This window comes from Podarcis melisellensis (assembly GCF_964234715.1).
Source record: "Podarcis melisellensis genome assembly, chromosome: 7".
In the NCBI taxonomy this organism is placed as follows: domain Eukaryota; kingdom Metazoa; phylum Chordata; class Lepidosauria; order Squamata; family Lacertidae; genus Podarcis; species Podarcis melisellensis.
In genome coordinates, this window is record NC_138539.1 from 86,769,038 (window position 1) to 86,793,012 (window position 23,975).

At 42.7% G+C, this 23,975-nt stretch overlaps 1 protein-coding gene across 1 annotated transcript; it reads right to left on the reverse strand.

Annotated features, from left to right (window-relative positions):
* Positions 1–3,743: 3,743 nt before the first annotated feature.
* LOC309374833 (uncharacterized protein) lies at positions 3,744–21,216 on the reverse strand. Its single transcript, XM_081920006.1, has 3 exons — positions 18,830–21,216; positions 15,831–18,359; positions 3,744–6,143 (listed from the first exon to the last, which is right to left on the reverse strand). Exons 1-3 carry the CDS (start codon positions 21,104–21,106, stop codon positions 6,024–6,026), a joined length of 4,926 nt encoding a protein of 1,641 aa, XP_081776132.1. The 5' UTR covers positions 21,107–21,216; the 3' UTR covers positions 3,744–6,023.
* Between the last annotated feature and the right edge of the window lie 2,759 nt (positions 21,217–23,975).

Genomic DNA, 23,975 nt, shown 5'->3' on the forward strand with positions numbered 1-23,975 from the left:
GAGTCGGCCACGACTGGACCTAATGGTCAGGGGTCCCTTTACCTTTTTATTGGAGATCATTGTTGAATACACAAAGCTTCACAGTTTGTCTTCCACCATACAAAGTTTGGTACCTCACTTTATTTAAAAATTTTCAGAGACTTTGAGACTAAAGATTTCATTTTGAACTTTTTATGATTTGAAGGAATTCTGTAAAGATTGTCTATTATGTATGTATATGGTCATCGTGTTGCCTAGACATTGTTGACGTTCTCTTTGCAACACAGGGGTTTGTTTGGATACCAGCTGGGACCCAGGCAGCTGAGCCAAGCCAGACAGATCTTAGGCTGGTTTAAGTCCTCAAAAGTAGACATAGTGGGGGAGGAGCCGGGGAGGACTTATGCTGGATCCTAAGCTCATTGAGAATGGTCAGATAACCCAGGTTAGCAAAGTAGGTTGGCAAGGAGGGTGATGTAACCCAAACACCCGTTTTCAAGGCTTGTTTTCCCTCTGCCAGGCTTAGACATGCTTCAGAATGGAGTTTGGCTCTGGCATACTTTACCCCAGCTTAACTTCACACCAGGTTTTTATGTATAGGATTGCCCTAACCCTGCCTATGTATTACTATTTGTTCTCTGAGAGCCAGTGTGATGCAATGGTTAGATTGTCAGACTAGGACCTGGGAGACGCAGGTTCAAATCCCCACTTGGCCTTGAAGCTCACTGTGTGACCTTGGCCATTCTCAGTCTGTCAGCCTAACCTACCTCGCAGGGTTGTTGTGAAGGCAAGATAGGAAGGAAGAGACCTATATATGAGCTCCTTGGAGGAAAGTGGGATACAAATGAAATAAATGAATAATACATTCAAATAAGAGAAAGAAAATGAATTTTAGTCCCCCCCCGCAAACAAGGGAAGAATACCGGGTTGATATTTAACCGTCTTGGGGCACAGTTCAAATCCTGATAAAAGTTGGAAATACCCAAACATTTCTTGGCATATCTGGCATATCAGGATTTGTGTAGCACCCAAAAAAGGTGAAATCATATTTAAAGAATACTAGTTAAGCCCCTTGTTGAATCAAATGCAATAGGAGCTCAGGAATTGGACAAAATAGAATTTATATCGACTTGGACATTGTCAGAATAATGTAATTGTCAAAATTCCTGTTCCTGTTCCAGAACTTGCCAACCTCGATCTCTCCCAAACAATTTAAGATCTGGCCAAGTAGTTATATGCATGGGAGTAAAAAGCCCAGAGTCAACAATCAGATTCTGTAGATTCCAAATTTACAGCCCTTACTTTGATGCAGTTCAGATTAGACATTTATGTTCCTTAATCAATAATGAAGATGGCAAACCTTGTGTTGGGATAGTGTTATTGTACCCATCTTACAGAGCAATTCCATTTCTCCCAAGAGAACCAATTTCCTTACAACTTTCTAACCCGTCCCTGCAGGTGGCTCTCAATATCTGGAACTTATTACAGCTAAATCCCTTTGCTTTTACTATTTCTGTGTAAATAACTTACCTATCAAGGAGAAACGGATCCCAGAAGTGCACTAAAAACTGGTTTCAGTATAATCAATTAATGCACTTCCTGTTAGATCTGGGGATAGCAGCCCAGGCAACCTGCGGTTTTGTGGGAAATATGATGTTTTTGTTGGGAACCAAGATTATGTGAACTAGACATTGCAGCCACAGAAAATGAAATTGTGGGTGAAAAAAAACTTTTTGCTCCTTGTCAGTCCATATATGAGGAATTCTTTAAAACTGATATCTAAATGGTGTCTTACTCCCATGAAACTTTTCAGAATCACTAATACAGCAAGCTCACATTGAAGGAGATTATGTGGTGAACTTGGGACTTACCTTCATATGTGATGGCACTGTCCAGTGGAACAAATCTTTTTGTCAAGTGTATTTTCAGAGATTATTCTTAGCACAGGTTAACCTTTGAAGATGGCACCAGTTTTAGCTGTGTTAAACTTTTCTGAAGGTCCTAATCAAGATGTGTGGTTTAAGGATCTAATACTCCTACTAGTGGCTACATACTTGGAAGCAGAACACAAATGGTGGACTCTGGAGGGTATATTCCTAAACTCATAGGTGTGTCTGGAAAATGGCTTTAATCAAAGAATTCACATGTCAAACCAGAAAATGAAATAAACTTTGCTTTCCGGAACTGATTGCATGATCCTTACTTATACGGGCTGCTGCATATTTTATTTGTTTGGGAATGTATATTTTTACCTGTCTCTTCATTGGAGGGGCTTATGGAATTAACTTAGAAACCCAGCAAATATCCTAAGGCTTAAATATTAAGGTAGTGAATACCTCATTGTTTATGTAAGAACTGGCACATCTCTTAACCTGTGGTTGACAAGGGGAGCCATTGTGGAGGTTCTTTAGTTCAGTGTGGAATCCAACATAATAAAGGAAAATCTTTGTAAGCCTGGGAGATAGGCAAACAGAGGGCTGCTACTTAGGAGTAAGATTCTCCTGAGAGTCTGGTGAGTTGAAGGACTGCTTAGTCCCAGGAAAGTAGATGGTGCTTTAATTGGCTTTATTTTGCTATTTTGCTCCAAGGGGGGTGGTTTTCAGTAACTTTTGCATTACACATCTTTCTTTTAAAACTCCATATTTTCCCCCGTCTTTCTACACACTTTATTTGTTTCATAACCAATGTGGTCTCAGCTTATTTTAACACCCTCACACTTAGAAGCTATGTTAAAAGGTAAAGGTACCCCTGCCCGTACGGGCCAGTCTTGCCAGACTCTGGGGTTGTGCGCCCATCTCACTTAAGAGGCCAGGGGCCAGCGCTGTCCGGAGACACTTCCGGGTCACGTGGCCAGCGTGACATCGCTGCTCTGGCGAGCCAGAGCCGCACACGGAAACGCCGTTTACCTTCCCGCTGGTAAGCGGTCCCTATTTATCTACTTGCACCCGGAGGTGCTTTCGAACTGCTAGGTTGGCAGGCGCTGGGACCGAGCAGCGGGAGCGCACCCCGCCGCAGGGATTCGAACCGCCGACCTTTCGATCGGCAAGTCCTAGGCGCTGAGGCTTTAACCCACAGCGCCACCTGCGTCCCTATAGAAGCTATGTTACATTACCTTAAAAGGCATCAGGGAAAGCACAGGAAATTAGGAGACTGATAAGGGACAGTCTTGTGGGAATAACCTCTTGTCACTAGGTAGCAATCCAGGAAATGTTCCAAGGACTTAACTGTGACTTTGTTGTTGTCTTCTTATGTTTGATTGTTTGAAGACCAAGTTACATGGTGAAAGTTTGAAGGAGCTAGGTATATATAATCTGGAGAAGAGAAGATTAAGAGGACATATCTGTCTTCAAATGTTTGAAGGCTTTTCACTTCCTTCTTTTTTGTGTTTTATCTTATTCAGTGCACTTGTAATTTTGTGCTTTTTATTTAAAGTGTATGTATGTGTGTATAGGCAGCAGGGTAAGCTATAAGGTATCCCGGCAGTTAGTAATACAAGTAGTGAATAATATAGTCAAGCTGAGGGAAACTGACAGAATACCTTCATTCTCCAGGTGTCCTCTAAACTCCCATCCCAATGTTTCTTGTAAGGAAATGTCTCTAAATTATTACAACCACAATAGGTTGGTGAAGCAGATCAGGGAGAATTTCTTCCCTCTGGCCCATGCCTGGTCTGTAAAGCAGGCTATGGTTTGTGGCCTTTGCAGTTTGCCTTTCTGATGCTTGCTGCCCCACCCCAGGGATCCTGTTTCACAAAGCATTTCCATCCATAGATTTTAGAAAGTGATTTTATTATTTTATGAACATACAAAAATGATATTCAAATCTAGCAAACAATATGTAAAAGTACACAGCATCTTTTTCATCCTCTCATAACAAAAAGATGACATTGACAGTGCATAAAAGAAATATGTGCATTCTATATCTGTTTCCCTGCTGATTCCAGTTGTATATAAATTGCACTCTTTCCTATCCTGTTTCACTATAAGACTACTTGCCACTTCCCTTCATCCACAGACTTCAAAATGCTTCACTATTGTGAATTTTTTTCATTGTAAGAATATAATACAATTCCCAAAACACAAAGATTTACTGAAAATTCTATTCCAAACTGCACAACTACATAACCACATAACTGTGAAACCACACTGTTATAATATAGTCTATAATTCCTGTTTTAGAGTGTTTACAGTAGCAGTTTATCATAGGCTGACAGCTGGTTTAACACTAAATTGTCCCTGTCACTGTAGAGAATGGAGATTGGAATCAATTTGGTGTTAAGTCCATCTAGTTACCACCGAAGTAGTTCCAAACACCATAAATAAACCAACATTAAAGGCCAGCTTTAAATAATGTGATTTAGCATAGTTTACATTGTTCTTTTCAAATACAGTACGCTTCATTATCCCATTGCTGGAAAGAAGTATTGATTAGCTTGCAAAAAAATTCTCAGCATCAGCCGCAGTGTTCGAAACTCCCATTTTTCTAGGCACATTTTGCGGCAGGGAATTTCATTAGCGCGAGCAGTTTCAGAGCTCTGGGTGCATTTCTGTGACTAAGATTTCAGATTAAAACTGCAGAGTGGAAGGAAAAGATGACCTTTTTTCTGTCTCCCTACTTCCAGCTACTCTCTGAAGACTGGAGAAGAAACTATCTTAAGAATATTAGGGGGTGGGCAGGGGAAGGACTAGACCATGTGAAAAATGAACATAATATTTTATCTGCAGTTCATTTTCAGTTTTGTATTCTCCCTATAATCAAGCACACCTAGACATTTCATTGTTGCGCCCATAACCTAGGTTTAAGGTTCCTTTTAGCTCCTAGCTTTCATATCTCAGTTTTTAACACTGGCCGCAGATTGTGGGTCAATTGCAGGAAAACAGGAATAGTTAAATTTCGGGGAAAAACATGTGCACATGTATGTGTATGCACACTTGCAGTGTGTGTATGTGGACTCGACAGCCTGGTTTGCACATAACACTAAGCTATGGTTTATTAATTTATGCTTCATTAAACTGCAGCTGACTGTTATGTGTGAACCCAGCTCAACAGTTTAACTATGGTTCATTAACCAAAATTTGTAGCTGGTTTATATATCTTAGTATTAACCACAATGTAAGCGCTACATGTCAGCCCAGACCTCCTCCAAAAGCTACAGAGCTGCAAGTGGCAAAAAATTCAAACTGTTCTCTAGGCTTGACTGCTCTCGCTTGTGCTTTTAACTGTTCTGTGATATAATAATGAAGTGATCATCTAGATTTAGTTCAGTGTTATGTGCAAACTAGGCCAATGAAAGAGAAGTTGTTAAAACAAATATAGCTACAGGAAACGGTAGAATTGAGCATTTAGACAGGAAAGTGCACACACAGTGTAACTCTGACTAGAAAATAAAGTGTAAATTCACTGAGAAATGGAAGTCCTATGTGCAAGCTTCGCTGAAATAAATGGGAGAAATATTCTCTTACAAAGCTCCCATTCCTTTCAATGTCCCAGTGGACTATGTCCAGACTTCTCCCCCCTTACTGATTATATTCATTCATTTGTCTCGCTAGGTCTTCAAATGAAGCTACTGGATACTACTAACAGCTGCATTACAACCAGCAAACAGAATTTATGAGAAATTGCTATAACCATTGAAAATATTTGAAGGAAAGCAGCAAAGCTAGCATAAAAACAAAGTAAGGAATAATTACAACAATGAGCATGCAATAAAGTCACCTACATTTCTTTAACCAGCTAGATCAAAAGAGCAGTGGGCTATTGTAAAATCCTACAAAGCATAAATATAATTGTCTACTAGGTCAATGTATGTGGACAATCCAGTTACACATTCTCCTACATAAGCTCCATCGAAATGAATGAGAACAGCACAAGAGCATTTCTGTTCTTATCTATTTGCTTGCACAAGAGAGTTTCCTGGTATCTTTCTCCTTTAGGCAGAGAGAGGACCCATTTTTTTTAGGCCAGGGGTCAAGTTTCTTGCATGAGACTTGATCATTTGGTTATTTGTCTTCAGAGAAAGAAAGATGGATGGAGTTTGTCGTCCTCATCTATTGATAGGTAAGCCAGTCATTTTGACCACAGTTTATATTTGCCCCAGTTGCCTGATTAACAATGCAACCCGGGGCTCCAGATCTGGGAGCAGCGTCTTCAGAGAGAGATGCTCTGGCCTGCAAAGGACATAAAAAAGTGCATTGTAATTTTCTGAAAGCTGATGTGGTTTTCATTAGATAAATGTTGCCAAGGCATTAAGCTGCAGTAAGAAGAGTGTAATGAAATGCCATGCTTACCAGACAGGAACATAGCAAATGTTTTCTGAAAACCTAAAATATGAACTGTGACTGTGAGATACAACAAAACCCAAAATATGAACTGACTGTGAGATACAACAACGTTCTACTGCTAAGGATGGTAGTACTATGAGTTTGGTGACAATCCCGTTTCTTTTCAGCTTGAACAAACTCAAGACAATGCCTGAGATCATAGCAGGGAATTCATTATACCAAAAACAACTATACCTTTTGTCCAGCAGCAGTTTTGTAACATATACGTTTGCTACTAACCTCCATTCCCAAGCCTTCTTTCCTTCATTAGAGTGACACAAATAGTTGTTAGCTTGTTTACACAATCTGTACCCTACTTCTCTATGAGGCAGCTCACAACATTTTCAATAAAACAAGAATAAAATCCAAAATCAGGAAAGCAGCCCAGCTCAAAATAAATACACAAGCTAAGAGACTTTTGCCACAATTACTTACCAACAATCACCACAAAAAAAATCTACAGCTAAGCCAAGGTTTGGCTTAGATGGTGGAGGAAAATGGAGCATAGCAGTTGATCTAGATGTGCAGGCAAATATGCACGGGAGGACACAACTCTTAAGGCATGCAAGCAATGTTCAACATATTTTATCAGCCATATTTTGACCACTATGGCAGGGAATGATTCCTTCCTGAAACCCTAAAAAGTGTTTGCAATGCTGTGCTAGAGGGACCAATGGTCTGTGTCAGGGAACTGCCATCGGAGCTCAGGGTGGTGGAGAGGCTCCCGGATGCTGGGAGACCCTCGGATGCTGAGGAGGGAACCAGCAGGGGGAGAGGGAGAGTTTCCGCTGAAGAAGGAGGGGAGGAGGAGACAGTGTTGGAGGTGAGGCGCAGAGACGCTTCAAGCGAGACCAGTGGTGAGAGCTCGGGACCTCCCCTTGGGACGCCCACTCTGCGCAGAAAGCTGTCGCACAGAGAATCAAGGAGGAGACTTTCTGTCAAAGAACTTTTATGTTGGAAGAAATTCAGGAAACGCCCACTGGCAGATTCTGCCAGTGATTAAGGCAGCCACGCACTCATGGCTGTCCGGTTAGAGAGAGTTTAAAACTAACCACAAAACTGGGAGCGTTTTAGTGCTTACGCACAAGCAACCCCTTATCCCATTACAGTCTGGCTTGGTATAAGGCAGCTTTCTATGGGCCAACTGAAGTTTTCAGGTGCTCTGCAAAGACAGTCCCAACTTAATTCACATTATAGCAGTCTAATGTGTATATTACTTTGGCGTGGGTCACTGTTGCCAGAAAGGGCATGGCTGGCACACTGGTCAGAGTTAATGAAGAGGTTCTCCTGCTCAGACTGCCACCTGGAGGTCCAGGAGCCTCCTCCTAAGAGGGAGGAGCACAATGCCATCCCAAACAAGTTATGATTTTGGATCATATGATTACCTGGCCAACAGTGCTTCCTTGTTATCTAGATGAAGTTTCAACTTTCATTCTATCTCTATAAATTATACGCCTCTACTTTATCCAATATCACTCACTGAGTTTAAGTGGCTGAATGAAAGATGTGAAGTTACTGCTCTAGTTACAGCACACCTTAGCACCAAATGAATAACTCCTCATAATTGCCTTCATGATTCTTTTGAGTCTTACACCATACTTTAATAATGAGTTTTTAGCTTCATAACTCTCACAATTTAAAAAAATATATATCTTTTGTTTCCCAAATGGTTCTCTTACCCGGTTTCTGTTCAGCCAATTTTAGTCTTCCATGCTGCTGTTGGAAATTGGGACTTCCTTCCAGAAGATTTATTGTATTGTTCTAATCCCCATATTCTCACCAAGGAATGACATATCTTCAATAACTCCCCATAATTATCATTCTTCCACTCACCGTATATTCTCCTCCCCTTTAGCAAGAACATCATTTACACAGAGCATTCACAATATATATTCATAAAAAAGTCTCATTGCCAATAATGTATTCCAGTTTCATTAATTCACAATCTGTCTTAAATTTCTCTGAAATAATATTTACTATGTAGTGATGAATATATTGGATTCTCAATTTACTACCCTATTTAAGCCATATATAGCAAAAGCCCAATTGATTTGCAAATTAAGCCTCCAACTTAAAGCATTCTCTCATTTCAAAAAGGCTTCCCTTAGGTAAAATACCCTAACTCAGAGTTATTTACAGAAGTGGAAAGAATGAATTTCTGGGTAAATGTGTTTAATGAAGTTTGGTAGTCAATGGACAGACATTATATTTGAAGAATCGGCAACGAAATACTGCAATCCATTTCCACAAATGACATGTAAACTTGTTTTTGTCTTTCCCATATATGTAATATTAAATCTGGTCTGAAAGTTTGGGGAATGTGCAGTGGAACAAAAGGAGGGAAGTATATTGTGTGAGCGTTTTGACTATTGATCCAAACCCCTAAAATGTATTTTATATAATTGACTTTTCATTTCTATTCTTTATATACAGTGGGACCTCAGGTTATGAACTAAATTCGTTCTGGAGGTCCGTTCTTAACCTGAGGCGCGCTTTCGCTAATGGGGCTTCCTGCTGCCGTCATGCCGCCGGCGCGTGGTTTCCGTTCTCATCCTGGGGAAAAGTTCAGAACCTGAGGTACTACTTCTGGGTTAGCGGAGTTTGTAACCCGAGGTGTTTGTAACCTGAAGTGTTTGTAACCCGAGGTACCACCGTATCATATTGTTTTATTGCTATGGCCGATGGCTGATGCAAATGAAGATTCATTGTGTGAGTGAACCTCATTCCACACAAGCATACCTCACTTAGCACTTGGTTGAATCCCATCCTTAAAAATTAAATATTAGAAAACAAATTCCCAACAGTGTTCTCACCTGAACCCCATGTTGACTTTCACCTGCATGACTGGGGACTCCTTCAGAATCATTGGAACTCCTTGGATTCAGCTGAGTGTTAGGAGGCTCCACAGAGAAAACAGGAAACAGGGGCCTGAGAAACCGGAACTCGCTGTTCAGAGACCCACCAGCTAAGCACACCTCATAGTTGTAAGCCTGAGATAGAGATCCAGCACCAGAATCCACAGAGTTCTCCTGGGAATCAAGTCCCACCGGGAAATTGGCTCCAGAGTTGTAGGTTCCTATGAACTTTTCACGTTTCTGCAACTTGATTACAACAAACGCCACTACAGAAATGAGAAAGATGCTTGAGATGGCAGCCAAGCAGATGATCAAATACATCGTCAGGCTGGAGTCTTCCTCCTCCACGGTTTCCTCCTTTGGGAGAGCCACACTTTTCAGATAAGGGTCAGAGAAGCCGTCCACTAGAAGGATTCTGAGCGTGGCAGAGGTGGACTGGGGAGGATGGCCATTGTCTCGGACCACCACAATCAGATTCTGCTTGAAGCTGTCTCGGTTGCTGACCGGCCTCAGGGTGGTCACTTCTCCATTCTGGGCCCCCACCGTGAACAGACCCGGTTCTGTGGCCTTCAGCAGCTGGTAGGAAAGCCAAGAGTTCTGCGCAGAATCCCTGTCCACAGCCACCACCTTGGTGACCAGGTAGCCAGTCTCTGCCCCTCGGGGAACCAGGTCATTTGAGGGGGAAGTGCCATTCTGGAGAGGGTAGAGGATGAAGGGGGCATTGTCATTTTCATCCACGACCTGAACGCGGATGGGAACTTCTGAGCTCAGTGGAGGGGAACCTGAATCCACAGCCCTCACTCTCACCTGGAAATCTTTTACTTCCTCATAATCCAGAGACCGGATGGCATACAGGTTCCCCGTTTCAGAGTTGATGGAGATGTAAGAGGATGTGGGGCCACCATTGACCTTCCCAGGCAAAAGCGAGTAGGTCACTTTGGCATTCTGCGCTGTGTCCAGATCAACAGCATGGACCGAATTGATCAGAAGACCAGGAATATTGTTTTCTCTTAACTGCATTTGATAGAAAGGCTTTTCAAAGACTGGAGGGTTGTCATTGACATCTGACACTTCAACATGAAGTATTCTTGTGGAAGTGAGTCTGGGAGAGCCTCTGTCTGTGGCTGTGATGGTGATGTTATACTCAGAGGCTTGTTCTCTATCCAGTGGTTGTTGGGTCACCAGCTGGTAATAGTTGTTCTCCGTTGGTTTTAGTACAAATGGCAGATTTACTTCAGTGGTGCAGGCAGTTCTGCCACTGTCTCCAGAGTCCACATCTGTGATACTGAAGAGGGCCACCACTGTGTCTGGGGGAGAGTCTTCAGGTAAGGGACTGGTGATGGAAGTGATGGTAATCTCTGGAGCATTGTCGTTCTCATCCTCAATCTCTACAATGACTTTACAGTAAGCAGAAAGTCCCCCTCCATCTGTAGCTCTGATGTTCATCTCATAATTTGTGTTTTCTTCATAATCAATTATACCTGAGATAGTAAGTTCCCCAGTATTTTTATTTAACCTGAACGATCTCAGCACATTTTCTGGCACTTGGCTTAAAGAGTAAGTGATGTGAGCATTGGAACCAATATCCTTGTCTCTGGCTTCAACTCTTGTGACTAATGTTTCCAATGGGCTGTTTTCCATCAGTTTTTCCTGGTACATAGATTTATTAAATAGAGGAGCATTATCATTGGTGTCCAGAACATCTATGATGATTTGTGCTGTTCCAGTTTTGCGGGGTATTCCTCCATCAACAGCTGACAGGATTAGGAAAAGCTGTGATTCCACCTCACGGTCTAATGGTTTCTCCAATACTAGGTCTGCATATTTAGTACCATCACTGTGACTCTGCACATTCAACCTAAAATACTTATTAGGACTAAGTGTGTAATTCTGAACAGTATTTTCTCCTTTGTCTGAATCTTGAGCTCTCTCCAAAGGGAATACAGTATTTATGTGAGTTTGTTCAGGTATTTCAAAAATAAATTGATCTTTCGAGAATTTGGGGGAATTATCATTCACATCCTCTATTTGAACTTCAATTCTATACAGCTTCAATGGATCTTCTAGCACAATTTCAGAGAGCAGAACACAATGGTCATTCTGACCACAGAGAGCTTCTCGATCTATTCTATCCTTTAATATCATGTTGCCAGAATGAGGATCCAGCTGGAAATACTGCTTGCTGCTCTTAGAAACCAGCCGGGCTCTCCGAGCAGACAGCTCCTTTGCATCCACTTTCAAATCTTTCAGCACATTGGCCACCAAGGACCCTGTTTTCCTTTCCTCGGGCACTGAATATAGGATGGAATTGCATATTGCCCCATACATGCAGAGAGACAGAAAGAAAAAAGTCACTTGCCTGTTCCTGTTATTCATTTCCATTGTTCCAGATTCACTCAAGACAGATTGAACAACAGAAAAATATGTTGTTGTACTTAGCTGTATCCATTTGCTGTATTTATTCCTGAAAATGCATACTGCTGTCTCCCTCCTCCTGATTTTATGCAATGAAGAGCTGTATCTCTTTTGCTTCCAGATTGTTTTGCCCTTGTCTATGCTTTCCAAACATTAATCTTTTCTTTAAGAATATGTGCTGTGCAATGGCACCATCTTGTGTTTGAAATACATATAACTGCAATCTTTGTCAGTTAGCTGGTCCTCACCCCTTACTATTAATATCTATACAAAGTTCCTTATAGAGAAAGATATGGATGCAGATCTTGGGGTTTGCAGTTAATGTGAGCCTGTTTGTGAAGGTGAATAAATAACATTGACCCCATATTAACTGGAAGGTATGGAATGTGTATACAAATTCATTATATGAACATGGAATTTTGCACACAGCTCAGGCCATCACTCAACTAAAGCCAGATAATGTAAACTAACCTCTGGATACATTTCACACATTAATGAGACAATATCTGAAAAATACAAACAATTGCCAATAATGGAGGCTGGCATGTTAAGGCAAATGGGTTACTTCCCCATCCACCTCTTTGTCTTGATTCTTACATACTACCAGTTCTGGAGGTGGCACTGCTCCTCACATTCTCCCCACTTAGTTTCAGTGTTGCCCTTGCAGACCTCAGAATGGAGTTTGGATCTTGCTATCATTAGTTCTGGCTCCACCTACTGTTGGTCTCCCTTCCTTCTGTCCTACCAGTCCCAATAGATATGGTGGTATTAGCTGTATATATGGGTGGCACCGTGCAAGGAGGTTAGAGGTCGCAAGCGGGATATTTAAGTTAGTCAAATTTAAGTTACCTGGCGCTCTGTTAATCCCACATGGTGTCAGAATGGAGACTTTCTATATTCCCTGCAGGGTTCTGACATTCTCACAAAACAGAAAGGTAGTCACAGGTTAACACTCAGAGAATACTAGGAGGCCCACCTACTGCAGCCACAGTGTTTATCTCTCAAAATAACAGGCAAAAGAGAGGCCTGGAAACTGAGAGTACCTGCAGGAAGGTTCTGCTGTTGCAGCTACTGATGGGGTATCACTCCAGAAAAGGAGGAAAGAAAACAGTGGGAGAGGCGAGACCTGGAACTAAGAGAGTCTACAATGACCCATAAAGGTGAGTCCAAGCCATCTATGACCCCTCTGAACAGGGCTACTCCATCCCTGGTTGATTTCCACATTGCACAAATAATTTGATTTCCAGCCCTCTGAAGGCTGGCCACTTTAGATAAGCAGATTCCAAAGGTTCTTCCAGACATCTGGACACAGGAACAGCAAGTAAACACTCTTTTGTGCACAATGGAGCCAGCAGAAGGGAATATAATCCTCTCAAGGAGACTCACAAATGTCCAGAAGAGCTAGAGAAGCACTTTCTACCTCATTGCAAAGTAATTTTTGAGCCGGTTTAATTCCACTCTCGCAAGCAGGATGGTCAGAGAAAGAAAACTTGGGAGTCAGCAGGAGGTTGCCGACTTAGACACTACAAACTAACTCATGTGATGTTAACCTGGCAAGGGGAAGGAATACAGCAGGTAACCCAAACACTGCCCTTAGTGTGGCAAGTCACCCTACAGCAAGAAGACAGTCAGACATTATCAGAAAAGGGGGCATTATGCTGCAGTGTGCTGTTCTAAACACATCATAGCACTGGTTCTCCAAAAAGACCACCTGGGAGCCATTGGTAATGGTCAGAATGAGCCTCCATGGATTACCACCATTGTCTTGGGAGAGCTTTCAATTGAATTTAAAATTGTCATGGGGCAGGTGTCAAAGTGACCCCAACTTCATTGTACAGGAAGCTAAAGGCTTCTACTTTGACTTTATTTTGCTCTCAGAAGGGGTTGGGTCCTTCTGCAGAGTAAAGCATTCTGGGGGAGGTTGCCCAGGAAAATGCCTGTACCACATCTACTTTTCAGAAACTGCTAAACATCCTTTAAAAATGTTGGAATCCTAGAATCCAAGACCCCAGTTTTGGGCAAGGACTCTTTGGTGAGAGAACCTCAGCAGAGATTTAACATCACAAAACAAGCAGCAGAGAAAAAATTGGAAATTTAAGGAAAACCTTAAAATGTGCCCTTCAAGTAAGTCCCCAAATGTCCCGTTTTCAAAGTTCTTTCCACTGTATCCCATTTCCCTAGCATATCAACCACATGTTTTGCAAGCCATAACATGGTTTACTATCATCTGTTTTTCCATACAGCTGCCAGAAAAGATGCACAATCAGTTAAAACATTGCTTAGCTATAAAAGGTAAAAGTTTCTAAATACTGATAGACAAAAACACTAGTTTGAGCCTCTGTTCTGGTATGAAACAAAAAAGGCTGGTTAAAACAATGAGGGTAGAATGACCTCCTTACAACAAAGGCTTATTGACCCATTTCCTCTCAAGGTGAGCAGTGATGACGTAGGCAAAGCCTGGCAGGACAGCTTACTCTATGGTTTAGCCCCTTCATGTGCTATCTAGAGTCAAACATTCTAGAGGTATGTGTGACTGGAACCCTACCATCAAAAAAACTATAGTGGTACCTTGGGTTAAGTACTTAATTCGTTCCGGAGGTCCGTTCTTAACCTAAAACTGTTCTTAACCTGAAGCACCACTTTAGCTAATGGGGCCTCCTGCTGCTGCTGCGCCGCCAGAGCACGATTTCTGTTCTTATCCTGAAGCAAAGTTCTTAACCTGAAGCACTATTTCTGGGTTAGCAGAGTTTGTAACCTGAAGCATATATAACCTGAAGCGTATGTAACCTGAGGTACCACTGTACTTAAAAAATTAAGAGAGAATGACTAACCACTAGCGCTGTATGTTGGCTGTGCATGAAGCACAATTCTGAGGTGTTCATGGGTGATTTGGGTGAGATTTTCACACACTTGATAGTGTCATTAACAAGGTGTCTGGAGTTGGAGCAGAGCTGCTTAAAGTCCTGAGTCTTAGACTGCTACTTTGTTTTTTGTTTTTATTTAAAGAAGAAGTCAGTAACTTAGTCATCTATAAAGCAAAATGTTGAGGGAATGTTCTAGGGATTATTAGGCAGATATGGAGGTGCTGCAATTGCTAAGGTCACTTTGTTGCATTGCTAAGCAATCAGAAGGAAAGAATCGGGAGGCATTCTCTGAATCTTTGCTTTCTTTCAACAGAAACAGCCTGCAGTGAGAGGTACAGCAATGGGAATAAAGCAAATTATGGCTAGCACCTTTAGTATATAGTATGTCTATCTTACAAATATTGATGAGGGCAGGCCTTTTCTTTTATGGAAATACAATTATGGATAAAGCTTCACCCTTTGACATTCTGTCTGTCAGGCAACTTATTACCTGTGTGATATACGTTTGAACCTTTTACTTAAGAACAGCAGCTTGTGACATTAAGAATGCTGAAAACATGTTGAGACTGAATTGAGACTTGAACTGGACAAATTCATTTTGTAAAGGGACAAACTGGAACTAGAACTAATCCCTTTTTGGACAGGATAAAGTAGAACTTTCCAAGCACTGCTAGTAACATGCAGAAGCTTAAATCAATTACAGAAACATAGCATTAATTCATAAATTAATCTGGTTAAAAAGTAAGTGTAATCTAGAAACTTCCTTTATATCTTAATACCTAAATTTAATATTTTCCTTTTCATATCAGGTTATTAAATGTGGTCAGTTTCTTCATTAACCAGATATAAATTAGATATCTTCTTTGATATCAAGTAGGCAGTGAGGTTAACCAATTAAATTCTAGATATTGACAGTTTGGAAGAACTGAAACACTTTTTAAAAAAATTCTGAATTCCTGGCACAGTTCTAGGATTGAGAGAGATGCTACTGCACTTTCCTAGTAAACAAGGCAGAAATCATTGGGTTCTAGGTCACTTGGTCCTACGTATTTGGATATTAGTCCTACCCACTTCGCCCTTGGAGAAGAGAACAATGTGGTCCTTGACAGGAAGATCCCCAACTCCCTGTTCTACAGAGAAGTAAAAAAAATAATGCCCTGAAAAATAAAAATAACAGAAGATCAAAGAGAGGTTCAAGGGAACTAAAATAGCTCCAAGTGAAGAGAGTAGGTGGGTTAAAAAAGAAATGCAAGACCAAATATTATTAAATGGCTATAAAAGATGAATTTTAAAATTTACAAACTGCAACATAAAGACTGAACCAAAATGTGAAGAAACAGATAAAAAAAGTCACTTATGATGTAATATGCTTTCTTCGACTATAATTACTAATTGCTCACCTGTTTCCCTGATTCTTCTTTCCCCACCTGGTCAGGAATATCTTGGGAAGCAGAAGGAGGGGTCTGGTTCACATTGAGGTTTGGGTCCCCCACAGAAAAGACAGGAATGAGGGGCCTGAGGAACCTGAACTCGCTGCTCAAGGACCCCCCGGTTAAGCACACATCGTAGTGGTAACTCCTGGAAAGAGACCCGCTCTGAGAATCGCCACAGTTCTCTGGGATGTCGGGTCTGGCAGGTGGGAAGTGAGGAGGGGCAGCGATAAAACTTTCCCTGGGATCCCTCCTGCAGATCTTGATGGCAGCAAAGGAAACAAGGCAAACGAGGAACACAAAGGAGACTGCAGCCAGGCAGATCACCAAATACAAGGTCAAGCTCCCATCTTCTTCCTGTTCCTCTTTACTGACCTCCACAGCCTTCATAAAAGGATCCGAAAAGCCACCCACGGGAAGGACATGGAGCATGGCAGTGCTGCTCTGGGGAGGGAGCCCGTTGTCCCTGACCACTATCAGGAGTCTCTGCTTGCTGGTGTCTCGCTCGCTCAGGGCTCTCCTGGTTCTCACTTCCCCATTCTGGGCTCCTATGCTGAAAAGACCAGGGTCTGTGGCCTTCAGCAGCTCATAGGAAAGCCACGAGTTCTGGCCAGAATCTCCATCCACAGCCACCACCTTGGTGACCAGGTAGCCGGCCTCCACCGACTTGGGGACCAGCTCATTGCAGGGGGATGTGCTGTTCTGAAGAGGGTAGAGGAAGAAGGGAGCGTTGTCGTTTTCGTCTAGGATTACGACTCGGACAGTAACTTCTGAGCTGAGGGGAGGAGACCCTCCATCTGTAGCCCTCACCGTCACTTTGAAATCTTTGATCTGCTCATAATCCAGAGATCGGAGGGCATACAGATTTCCGCTTTCAGAGTTGACTGAGATGTAAGAGGCCACAAGGCCATGAGGGACCTTCCCAGGCAAAAGGGAGTAGGTGACCTTGGCATTCTTCTCGGTGTCCAGATCAGCAGCACGGACTGAGCCAATGAGCAGTCCTGGAATATTGTTTTCCCGTATCTGCATTTCACATGAAGACTTTTCAAATACTGGAGGGTTGTCGTTGACATCTGAGATCTGAACATTAATCATTCTTGTTGAAGTGAGCCTGGGGGAGCCCTGGTCAATGGCTGTGATGGTGACATTATAATCTGAGACCTTCTCTCTGTCCAAGGGACTTTGAACTACAAGCTGGTAATAGTTATCCATTGTGCGTTTTAAGGCAAAGGGAAGGTTTGTCTCCACAGAGCACACAGTTCTGCCATTGTCTCCTGAGTCTCGGTCTGTGACAGTGAAGAGAGCCACAAGTGTCTCTAGGGGAGAATCCTCTGCCAAAGGACTAGTGATGGATATGATGGACACTTCAGGGACATTGTCATTCACATCTTCAATCTCTACCAGGACCTTGCAGTGACCTGAAAGATCCCCTCCATCTGTTGCTCTGATGCTCATGCTGTAACTGGTTTCTTTTTCATAATCAATTTGTCCCAAAACAGTTATTTCCCCAGTGAGATTATTTAAGTGGAAGCAATGGTGTATTTTTTCGGGTACCCGATCAAATGAGTACGTTATTCGTGCATTTGAACCAAAATCTGAATCTCTCGCTTCTACTTTGGAGACCAAAGTGCCCCCTAGGCTGTTTTCCTTTAACCTTACTTTATATTCAGAATGAGTAAACTGAGGGAAATTATCATTGATGTCCAAAACCTTGATATTTATCTGAACTGTGCCTGTTCTCTGTGGCTCCCCTCCATCCGCAGCTGTGAGAGTCAGTCCAATCTCTGCTGCTTCTTCCCTATCTAGAGGTTTCACCAAAACAAGGTCCAAATATTTGTTTCCACTTTCATCACTTTTTACTTGGAGCCAGAAATGCTCATTGGAACTGAGAGTGTAGTTTTGGATGTTATTTTTATCCAAATCTGTATCTTGTGCAGATTCCAAAGGGAATTGGGTGTTGACAGGGACATTCTCTGGAATATACAGCTTGAATTCCTTTTTTGAGAATTTGGGCATATTGTCATTTACATCTTCTATCTCTATCCCTATACTGTAGATCTTTAAGGGGTTTTGGAGCACAATTTCAGAGAGCAGCAAGCAAGGATCAGTCTCACCACACAAAGCTTCCCTGTCTACTTTATCATTTATCAGCAGATTCCCAGTCTGGGTATCAAGGTGGAAATATTGCTGTGTGCTTTTGGACACTAGCTGGGCTCTGCGAGCAGAGAGCTCCCCTGTTCCCAGTTTCAAATCCTTCAGCACATTAGCCACCAGAAATCCACTTTTCTTTTCTTCAGGCACAGAATAGCGCATTGAGATACACATCACTCTAGACACAGAGAATAAGACGAAGAGATACAGACCTTGCCTGTTCCTGATGCAGTCTTTCATGGTTTCTCTCCCTTCTTGATAAGATGTATAGGTTCCGGCCAAAAGACCAATCTTTAGGTTTTCTCCAGTGGCACCCTGTGCTGTTGTGTAAATTGTTTCTTTTCCCCCCTGTCGTGGTCAATGCTTGCTCCCTTGAATTTTGTATTTCCTTTCTAGGAAAGGAGCCTGCACCTCTCTAGTTCAGTTTTGTCTGTTCATAGCTTCCCCTCAGTGCTGCTACAATGCAATATTGTGAATAAAAAATAATGTGCTTGCCAATATTGCCACCTTGTGGTTCATCTAAGAAAGATGCATTAATAGCCTATAAAGTCTATTTAATACCAGCCCAGTGAAAATTGAGTTTAGATTCATGCTCATTTAACTGTTAGCTCATGTGTACATGCGATCATAATTTTCTTAATCATACCAATAAATAGGAAAAAGAATAAATTGATAAGTACATTACATTTCAAACCTTACTTACATTTCCGCGTATCCTGTTCTTTCACTGAGCTTAAGTCATCAACCAAGTATCATTGATTGAATATAATTATTTTTATTCATTCAGAATATAATCATATTATACTAATTATCCTCACCTGACATCTCAGACGCGTTTCTTCTACATTACAAGGCACTTCTTGGGACCCACTAGAACTCCTTGGATTCCCCTGAGTGTTGGGAGGCTCCACAGAGAAAACAGGAAACAGGGGCCTGAGAAACCGGAACTCGCTGTTCAGAGACCCACCAGCTAAGCACACCTCATAGTTGTAAGCCTGGGATAGAGATCCAGCACCAGAATCCGCACAGTTCTCCTGGGAATCAGGTCCCACCGGGAAATTGGTCCCAGAGTTGTAGGTTCCTATGAGCTTTTCACGTTTCTGCAACTTGATTACAATAAATGCCACCACAGAAATGAGAAAGATGCTTGAGATGGCAGCCAAGCAGATGATCAAATACATCGTCAGGCTGGAGTCTTCCTCCTCCACGGTTTCCTCCTTTGGGAGAGCCACACTTTTCAGATAAGGGTCAGAGAAGCCGTCCACTAGAAGGATTCTGAGCGTGGCAGAGGTGGACTGGGGAGGATGGCCGTTGTCTCGGACCACCACAATCAGATTCTGCTTGAAGCTGTCTCGGTTGCTGACCGGTCTCAGGGTGGTCACTTCTCCATTCTGGGCCCCCACCGTGAACAGACCCGGTTCTGTGGCCTTCAGCAGCTGGTAGGAAAGCCAAGAGTTCTGCGCAGAATCCCTGTCCACAGCCACCACCTTGGTGACCAGGTAGCCAGTCTCTGCCCCTCGGGGAACCAGGTCATTTGAGGGGGAAGTGCCATTCTGGAGAGGGTAGAGGATGAAGGGGGCATTGTCATTTTCATCCACGACCTGAACGCGGATGGGAACTTCTGAGCTCAGTGGAGGGGAACCTGAATCCACAGCCCTCACTCTCACCTGGAAATCTTTTACTTCCTCATAATCCAGAGACCGGATGGCATACAGGTTCCCCGTTTCAGAGTTGATGGAGATGTAAGAGGATGTGGGGCCATCATTGACCTTCCCAGGCAAAAGCGAGTAGGTCACTTTGGCATTCTGCGCTGTGTCCAGATCAACAGCATGGACTGAATTGATCAGAAGACCAGGAATATTGTTTTCTCTTAACTGCATTTGATAGAATGGCTTTTCAAACGCTGGAGGGTTGTCATTGACATCTGACACTTCAACATGAAGTATTCTTGTGGAAGTGAGTCTGGGAGAGCCTCTGTCTGTGGCTGTGATGGTGATGTTATACTCAGAGGCTTGTTCTCTGTCCAGTGGCTGTTGGGTCACCAGCTGGTAGTAGTTGTTCTCTGTGGGTTTGAGCACAAATGGCAGGTTGACTTCAGTGGTGCAGGCAGTTCTGCCACTGTCTCCAGAGTCCACATCTGTGATACTGAAAAGCGCCACCACTGTGTCTGGGGGAGAGTCCTCAGGTAGGGGACTGGTGATGGATGTGATGGTAATCTCTGGAGCATTGTCGTTCTCATCCTCAATCTCTACAATGACTTTGCAGTAAGCAGAAAGGCCTCCTCCATCTGTAGCTCTGATGTTCATCTCATAATTTGTGTTTTCTTCATAATCAATTGTTGCTGCAGTAGTAAGTTCCCCGGAGTGTTTGTTTAACTTGAACATTCTCAACACATTTTCTGAGACTTGCCTGAATGAATAAGTGATATGTGCATAGGAACCAAGATCCCTGTCAGAGGCTTCAACTTTGGTGACCAGTGTACCTGGTGGAACGTTTTCCAGTAGTTGCACATTATATACAGATTTATTAAAGTGAGGGGCATTGTCATTGGTGTCCAGAACCTGAACAATAATTTGTGTACTTCCGCTTCTTCTTGGGATTCCTCCATCAACAGCTGACAGCATTAATGTAATCTGTGGCTTCTCCTCACGGTCCAAAGGCTTTTCCAATACCAGTTCTGCATATTTGCCACCATCAGTGTGACTTTCCACATCCAGCCTAAAATGTTCATTTGGACTAAGACTATAGTTCTGAACAGCATTTTGTCCTTTGTCTGAATCTTCAGCTTTTTCCAAAAGGAATCGGGTATTTGTGGGTGTCTGCTCAGGTATTTCCAAGACAAATTGTTTTTCAGAGAATATGGGGGAATTATCATTCACGTCCTCTATTTGAATCTCAATTCTGTGCAGCTGCCATGGCTTTTCCAGCACCATTTCACAAAGCAGAACACAAGGGTCATTCTGACCACACAGGGACTCTCGGTCTATTTTATCTTTTATTATCACATCCCCAGATTGGGAATCCAGCTCAAAATACTGCTTGGCAGTCTTAGAAAGCAGCTGCGCTCTCCGAGCAGACAGATCCTTTACGTCCATTTTCAAATCTTTCAGCAGATTAGCCACCACAGACCCACTTTTCTTTTCCTCCGGCACTGAATAGCGGAAGGACTCACACACCACACCACAGGTACAGAGATAGATAAAGAAGAGACAAACTTGCCTGCTATAATGGAGGATTTTCATTTTCTTTCCCAGCTTTGTTCTCAAGGCAGATTGGAATCCAAGGTGCCTCTTTGTAAAGCAGTTGCCAGAATTGCCCTTTTCTCTGTTATAAGGTCCCTTTGTTGTCCTTGTTTCGTGAAGTAGATGCAGCAGTGCTTGGCTCCTACAAGAGCTGCTACCCTTTTTTCAGATTCCTTTCTTCTAATGGTCACAGCTTTCTGACACGGCGCAGCAGCTCTGATTTCTACTGCCTGTGCAATTGCACCACCTTGTGTTAGAAGTTAAATGCAGCAGCTGTAAGAGCACTCAGACATTGTTGATAAGCACAGAACGGTTCTTCTCAAACTCTTTCCGCCCCCTGCACCAAGACTGATCACTGCCAAATAGCTGAGTGTCTTGGTGGACCACCTAATGATCTTTTAGCTTGTGGTAGCAACTGTAATGAGCTGTTGCTAGATTGTATTTGTATAGTGTTGTATTTTTGTTGCTTTTTTATTTCCTATATTGTATTTTATTATATTATCATCTGAATTCCATAGACAAAATACAAAATACTGTAATAAAAGTAAAATTCAACATAAGAAGTAAAATAAGCAATAAAAGTACAATGGGAAGCTAATGTGCTAAACCCCCCATTCATAGGCGCTGGTCTCCACGGATGACCTGAATAAAGCTTGCAGACCACTGGTGGTCTACAGGCAACAGTTTGGAAACCCCTAGCATAGAATATTCTTCAATATTTAATGCCTGTTACATTTACATTTTATAAACAGTAAATAATTATACTCATACATACACACAAACACATTTCTTCACCATAAAACTCAGTGAGATGTTTAGAATATGAAGGGAACAACATTGGCATGACTATATCCTCATAGCAAAAAGGTGTACAGGGAGGCCAAGGAAAAAGAAGTGTAAGATGAGCACTGATCTTTAAGGTCCCTCTTCATCTGATAATGTTTAGGATGCCCAGGGAAAACCATGAAGATGTCCAGCCCTCATCTAGACCTATCATCAGAAAGTTCACAGTTCCATTCACAAAGATTCAGGAATTGAAATTCCATTAGTAAAATGTCTCCAGCATCCCTTTGTGGAAGTGACCCTGGCAAGGCTCTCTCATTACTTCATTTAAGATGGCTTTTAAGCTTCTCACCCAAGTCATGCTGCTTTGCTATGAATCTCTGACTGAGTTCTAGAAGTGCCTGTTGCTGGTGATGCAATGACAAGGAGAAATAGAGCAGCTAGAGCTCTCACTTGGTCCCCGCTAGTAAGCCCACCACCACTGTGGCCAGGTAGGGGACACACACACACACATACTGTATGGAAGTGAGAGCTGGACCATAAAGAAGGCTGATCGCCGAAGAATTGAAGCTTTTGAATTATGGTGCTGGAAGAGACTCTTGAGAGTCCCATGGACTGCAAGAAGATCAAACCTCTCCATTCTGAAGGAAATCAGCCCTGAGTGCTCACTGGAAGGACAGATCCTGAAGCTGAGGCTCCAATACTTTGGCCACCTCATGAGAAGAGAAGACTCCCTGGAAAAGACCTTGATGTTGGGAAAGATGGAGGGCACAAGGAGAAGGGGATGGCAGAGGACGAGATGGTTGGACAGTGTTCTGATAGCTACCAACATGAGTTTGACCAAACTGCGGGAGGTCGTGGAAGACAGGAGTGCCTGGTGTGCTCTGCTCCATGGGGTCACAGAGAGTTGGACACGACTAAACAACAACAACAAAAATCTAACTAAAAAGGCAGTGGCTTGCTAATAATGATGGGAGAGGAAGTAAAGAGATGTAACTTGGTGAACACCCTGATTCACCATTTGGGTTATTTAGATGAGTAAAGGGGGTTTCTTCTGACAAGCCTTTCAGGGGTCCTGGGCTTGAAAAGTCAGAATCCTCTGCTCAGTTACACAAAACTAGTTGTGCTCAGAGAAGGTGTGACTCTGATCTGGTCTGCCTTGGCAAGTCTTTGGATCTGTGGGCAGTGAGGAGCAGGACGGGGTCTTCCTGACTAGTGTCTCCACAATCTCACCCAAGTGTTTTTTTTTAAAAAATACCTCCCTGGGCAACTACCATGAAAAAGAGTGTATCTCACTGCAGTCTTACAAAATAATACAGCTCCAGCCCTTCAACCCCAAAATCTTGAGTCCTCATTCCTTATTCTTGGGCTGATGTACTATATAACTGCAATACTCACTTCCCATAAATATGTATATGCACTTTCAGTTGCCTTGCAGACTTTGGCGCTGAATAAAGCACCTAACATTTTGTAATGCTACCCCTAATATTTGCAGCTCCCACTGCCTATACCTAACCCTATGACAGTAGACTTCTTCCCCCCAAAAGGCCCTAAGCACCTGGCTGCCCCAGTTCCTGCCTGCCTCAGTCTCAACTCCCTCTCCACATCCTGCATCATCTGTCAGCCTTGATCACCATTCTCCCAAACTGAAATAAAGGAATACAAAGTAAGCATCAGGAGGTCAAGTGAGTGGCAGCACCTGAGTGCCCACAGCCCCCATATTGTTGTCAGCTTTAGTACTGCCCCACACCTGCTGAAGGAGAGAGTATTGGAGCTGAAAGACAAATGCTAAGTATTGGTACACACAGGCCAAGGTGTAAGAAGCACAAAATTTGAGACTCTACACCGTCTTTACATGGCTTTTGGGAACATGAGTGAACTTAACAGGTTGCAACTGTGACCTGCAGCTGTTTACAAATACAGTGGTACCTTGGGTTAA

Coding starts and splice junctions, on each gene's coding strand:
- LOC309374833 (XM_081920006.1), bottom strand. CDS start 21,106: ATGGACGTAAAGGATCTGTCTGCTCGGAGAGCGCAGCTGCTTTCTAAG. Junction 18,360..18,829: donor AAACGCGTCTGAGATGTCAG/GTGAGGATAATT, acceptor TGACCACGACAG/GGGGGAAAAGAAACAATTTA. Junction 6,144..15,830: donor AAGAAGAATCAGGGAAACAG/GTGAGCAATTAG, acceptor TGTCCTTTGCAG/GCCAGAGCATCTCTCTCTGA.